The sequence below is a fragment of the Psammomys obesus genome, unplaced genomic scaffold (assembly GCF_907164565.1).
Source record: "Psammomys obesus unplaced genomic scaffold, mPsaObe1.curated_primary_1811, whole genome shotgun sequence".
In the NCBI taxonomy this organism is placed as follows: Eukaryota; Metazoa; Chordata; class Mammalia; order Rodentia; family Muridae; genus Psammomys; species Psammomys obesus.
Window position 1 is genome coordinate 7,239,035 of NW_026596147.1, and position 6,000 is coordinate 7,245,034.

Here is a 6,000-nt window from a genome sequence, read left to right on the forward strand (position 1 = left end):
TCTGAGAAAGCGCCAGATTGACTTCCAAAGTGGTTGTACCAGTTTACATTCCCACCAGCAATGGAGGAGGGTTCCCCTTTCTCCACAACCTCTCCAGCATGTGTAGTCGCTTGCGTTTTTCATCTTGGCCATTCTGATGGGTGTAAGGTGAAATCTCAGGGTCGTTTTGATTTGCATTTCCCTAATGGCTAATGAGGTTGAGCATTTCTTTAAGTGTTTCTCTGCCATTCGATATTCCTCTATTGCGAATTCTCTGTTTAGCTCTGTTACCCATTTTTTAATTGGATTACTTGGTTCGTTGCTTTTCAGCTTCTTTAGTTCTTTATATATACTGGATATTAGCCCTCTGTCAGATAAAGGGTTGGTGAAGATTCTTTCCCAATCTGTAGGCAGTCTTTTTGTTTTGATGACGGTGTCCTTTGCTTTACAGAAGCTTTTCAGTTTCATGAGGTCCCATTTATTGATTGTTGCTCTTAGAGCCTGTGCTGTTGGTGTTCTGTTCAGGAAGTTGTCTCCTATGCCAATGAGTTCTAGGCTGTTCCCCACTTTTTCTTCTAACCGATTTAGCGTTTCTGGTTTTATGTTGAGGTCTTTGATCCACTTGGACTTTAGTTTTGTGCAGGGTGATAAATATGGAGAAAACCTCTTTCTAACCCATATATTTAAGAAATCCTATCTTAGACTATCTTGAACTATATCACATACCAAGAAAAAATCACTACTGATGATTATTGATGAACACAAACATAAAAAAGTCAAAACCAAGCCAGTGGCTCAGATCTGCCATTACAGCATTCCAGAGTCAAAGTCTGGAGGCCAGTGCCACATTTCAAGACAGCAGACACACAAAGACCTAACCAACCAACACCACCAGCAAAAACCCATACAATTTCCCAACTACAACGAAACAAGGCATTAGGTTTACTTTTGAGTAATCAGTGGCCATTTTAAGAATTAATACAACTTGGTTAGTTTGGAGAATTAAGGAAGATTTTACATGTATTTATTCTGCTTCAAATCCAGAAAAAAGTATTTATAACTTAAAGTCAAATATGCAAACATCTAACAAAACTAACAGAACTCCTTTAGCAAGAACATTTGAATTTAGATATATTTTCAAGTTAAAAAATTACTTTTTATAACATTAGCATATGGCTAACATTCAAAAGAAAAAAATGTTAAAACCTACTCTGAGGTCATTACAATTTTCATTCAATTCATGTAAAGCAATCTTAAACTTTTAAAAAACACATGTATAACTCCATGTAATTCCTTTTTATTGACACAGCTAAATAAAAAAGTAAATATTAGCATTACATTCTTTCTCTTAGATGAAAATAGATTTAACTATTTGTATTCTAGGTTTGGTCAGTTTCTATTTGTAGGATCCAGGTAGGTACTGGTCTCTTCAAGTCTTAATTATATCATCCATGAAGGCACAGATACAATTTCCAAAATTTCCACCAGTTCAAAAATTCTGATAGTTCTTGTCAAAATTTCCCTGAATTTCATCTCAATGTCTAATTTTAAGAGTGAAATTTGCTTTACCTGGCTTTTGCCACAGGTAAATATTTTACCGGAAGTCAGAGAATTAAAACATAGTTCAAAAACAGAGAACTCTCACACAGAGAGAAACTCATCTATTTCAGCTTTTTAAATTAGATAAAGTAATGTTATTTAAAAACATAGGCATTAATTGAAATTTCATTTTGTTTCATTATTTACTCATAGAAATAATATTGTCAAAACAAAGGATAGCAAGAAAAAGTAGGAGAAATGTGGAACCTATGTGGAGTCAGTGACTAATGCAAGTATGTAGAACTTACCTCTATGAGCAATGCAACCATCTTTTTCCCATCAGCTCCCGGATTGGCCAATTTGTTAAACTCCAAATCAAAATAAAGCTTGCAGACAGCATTCTCAGGAATAACTTCATAGCAATGCAAGAGTGTTTTTCTAAATTAGATAATACAAGAGTTAGATTTGTATCTTACCCTGTAAATTGTTTTTAACTTATTATTGTGGGGGTGGGGGAGGGGAACCTGGGGGTGTGACAGTAAGAGCGCAACATTCAGGAGTCACCTGTCTTCATTCATCATGGATTCCAAGAATTAAACTTGGGTTGTCAGACAAGCATAGCAAACACACTTACTAACTGAGCCACTCCACCAGCCCATACAGCCCATACCTTTTAAAACATGGAGTTAATCTTGTACTCAAGAAGAGTGATCACTGTGTCTTATCTATGCGTAACCATGAATTAATAAACCAATAAAGACAACGTTCTAACGGTAAGTCTGTGGCTCACAATATTAAAGAGTTTGTGGTAAAATGAGTAATGCTAACAAATGTATTCAGAAAATTATTTAACTGGCAAATAAGGTCAATGTTACAGTGCTATTTATTTACAAATGTCTTGATATTGTATAACATGTCTAATTTTGTTTTCTCAAAGTGGCATGCCAGGAACACACATACACAATAAATAAATGACTGCAAAAAACAAACTTTAAAACATTGAGTATGTATGCAGGGCATGGGATTGTACACCTTTAATCTTAGCATTTAGGAGAGGGAAGCAAGCTTCTCACTGTGAGTTCAAAGCCAACCTGGTCTTTTTAGTGAGTTCCAGGCCAGCCAGAGCTACCTAGTGAGATCTTGTCTCAAAAAATAAAAAAGAGAGAATTAATTATTAAAAATTATGTCAAATATAGAATCTTTGTCAATGATTACCAGAAAGATAAACACATCTATCATTAGCTTCTGTGAGTGTTGTAACCATATTTTTCACAAAGAAACTTTAGAACTCAATTCTAATAGTCAAAGAGTAATGTGCTGACAAGTTTTATGTCAACTTGATACAGCTATAGTCATCTGAAAGGAGGGAGCTTCAGTTGAGAAAATGTCTCTCCATAAGATTGGGCTGTAAGCAGATAAGCTACAGAGCATTTTCTTAATTAGTGACCAACAGGGGAGGGCCCAGTCTATTGTGGACGAAGACACCCCTGGGCTGGTGGTCCTGGTCGTATAAGAAATCAGGCTGAGCAAGCCATAAGGAGGAAGCCAGTAAGCAGACGCCTCCATGGCGTTTGCATCAGCTCCTGCCTCCAGGTTCCTGCTTGAGCTCCTGTCCTGTGTTTCTCCAGTGATGAACATCGATATGGAAGCATAAGCTGAATAAGCCCTTTCCTCCTCAAATAGTTTACAGTCATGGTGTTTCACTACAATAGTGTATGGTAAGTACCAATCATGTGGCCAAGAATTGTGAATATCAATTGAGCATGAATAAATTTCAATAAAAAAAGAAAATACAACTTCAACCTAATGAGCTTCTCTGCTACTTACCGGGACTTATAGTAAAACCAAAGTTGAGGATAGGATGTTACAAGGTAAATACGTTGTCCATTTTCTACTTTGTACTCCAAAGCAAATACATGAACATCCTGTATAAAATTTAAAATAATTTTTGAAAAATGTACAGCATGCAAATCTAAGTTCAGCTGTAACTAATAAATATTAACTAATAAATAAATATATGAACAATATTATTAAAACAAGACAGTCAACACACCCACACCATCTCAAATCTCTCTATATATTAAAATTCTTCTTTTAGATTTATTTCTTTTATGTGATGTGTATAAATGTTTTGTCTGTCTGTATGTATGTAGGTATACCACATGTGTGGCTGGTACCCAGAGAGGTCACAGGAGGTCAGTGGGATCCCTGAACTGCAGTTAAGGATGGTTGTGAGCCAGCCTGTGAGTGCTGAGAATCAAAGCGGACTCCTCTGAGAAAGAAACGAGTGCACTGGGAGGCCAGAGAACAACTTTAGGTAACCAGTCCTCTCCTACCAAGTGGGTCTCAGGGAGCAAACTTGAGTTCCCAGGCTTGGAGGCAAGCACCTTCACCTGCTGAGCCATTTGACCCAAGTTACGTTTTACACATACATCTTACATTTTCATTTACTTCTCTTCATATCCCATAGAAGCCCAACAAGCAAACAAAATTACCTGTTGCCTGGTTTATTTTAATTTTGTGTTTGAGCCCCATGAGCTCTGTAAAGCTGACAAAAGTTAAGTACTTTCTCTTACTTGCTTAATCTATCGGAAATATGCTCATCTTTCCTCCCAGCATATTTCACTTCACTGTTGTTACACATTCCACATTTTAAAAATTAATTGGGACTGAAAATACCATTCTTTGGCTGGGGAGACGGCATGGTGGTTAAGAGCACTTCCTGCTTTGGCAGAAGCCCCAAGTTCAATTCCCAGCTCCCACGTGGTGCCCCACAATCATCTGTAACTCCAGTCCCAGGGAGCCTGACACCTCTTCTAAATTCGGTGGACCCTACATTCATATGGTGCACATACTTACATGCAGATAGGACGCTTACAGACTTAAGATAAAATAAAACTAAAAGAGAAATGTCATATTTTACTACTAAAATTAATTTAGTGACCAATGAATTCAAAGAGTTATTTTTCTAAGTCATGTGCTATCAAGATTAGTACAGCATTTTCTTAGTAAAGAATCTGACATGAAATGAGAGCAAACACATTTTTTAAACCTGAAGTGTTACTTAAAACTTAAAAAAAAAAAAAAGACAAAACAATTACCTCTTTACAGCTTTTAACAAAATTAAAAGCTTGATTCTGTCGATGAAATAGTTTCCAAATGGAGGGCGGCTCTTCTGGCTTGGACAATCTTGGTTTGTAAATGGAGGTCAATGGTGTCCTCTCATAGTGAGATGCCCGCTTTTCAATTTGCCTCAGCGTTGCTTCCCATTTGCTCATCATTGGTTTAGAAGTATGGGCAGAATAAATCCAAACTCAGGTACTTTGCTGTCAATCACTACTAAACAAACAAAAATGTTAATTCAGAACACATTCTGCCTAGTATAATTTCAAAATGTATGGTTTCCTGACATTTATGCCTTCATTTGCTTTACATTTTCTTCCTTATAAAAAGTTTCACCATAGAACAGGAATAAGACTTGTCTTCAGAAACCCTTAGATCCTAGCTCTTCTCTCTGATAGTCTTATGACCATGGAGAGATTAATGAAACTCCATGAAAGCTTGGTTCAATCAATTGCAAAATGGCAATCAATAGAATCTCGAAGATTTTATGTAGAGGGCAAAAAGGCCTTGTGCACACAGATAAGCACTGGCGAAGGCAGGAAGTTAAACACGAAGCTTACCTCTTCAATGGAATGAGGTGCATAGCTGCTCCTCCTGGAATAATATTAGCTTTACAACCTGGTGACCCTTTGCTATCTGACAAGACAGACTGTCCATATCTTCTAGAATTTTTGTTCTTATTTATCCCAGGCTTTCCCCTTAAAACCTTGAGGATTGCTTTTAGATAAAAAAAAACAAAACAAAAACAAAAAAAAAAAAACCAAAACCATTCTTATAAGTGATATCATTTGTACTATACAACAGTCTAAATGACTTCTACGTTATCTTAGGGCCAGGACAATCCTGTCACCCACAGGTATTATTGTTGCAGGATATTTGATCCCATTGTGAACCCCAAAAACATGAACTGTAAAACCCTGTTTCTTATTTGGTGTGGTTGAGCCCTATTATACACCTTTAATCCAAGAACTTTTTATTGTAAACAGATGATTATGGTATGGCTCACCCAGCCGTAGGACACACCTTTGATCCAAGAGTTTTCTGTATACTAGATTTAATAACGTCAACCCTAGGTCAAGAGGGGAGCAAGAAACCAGCTGACAGGGATTAAAGAATAAGGGGGACTTTAAGTTGAGGGATATTTAGGATAGTGTCTAGGTGCAGAGGTAGATGGAGCTTTAACCTCTCTGAGCTAGTAGGTTTTCACCCCAGCATCTGGCTCCTGAATCTTTACTAGTTAAGAATAAAACAGTTGGGATTTCATTTATTTTCTTTCTTTCTTCCGTTGGGATTTCATTTATTTTCTTTCTTTCTTCCTTCCTTCCTTCCTTCCTTCCTTCCTTCCTTCCTTCCTTCCTT

At 36.9% G+C, this 6,000-nt stretch overlaps 1 protein-coding gene across 3 annotated transcripts in view; it reads right to left on the minus strand.

Annotated features, from left to right (window-relative positions):
- Positions 1 to 6,000, minus strand: part of Primpol (primase and DNA directed polymerase) — a 34,423-nt gene that overhangs the window by 22,910 nt on the left and 5,513 nt on the right. For all 3 annotated transcript variants that reach the window (XM_055593686.1, XM_055593684.1, XM_055593685.1), the window contains exons 4-6: positions 4,620 to 4,857; positions 3,346 to 3,443; positions 1,827 to 1,956 (exon numbers count right to left, since the gene is read on the minus strand). In XM_055593686.1, the coding sequence (XP_055449661.1) occupies positions 1,827 to 1,956; positions 3,346 to 3,443; positions 4,620 to 4,799 (408 nt within the window). In that variant the 5' untranslated portion in view covers positions 4,800 to 4,857. The remainder of the gene's footprint in view (positions 1 to 1,826; positions 1,957 to 3,345; positions 3,444 to 4,619; positions 4,858 to 6,000) is intronic.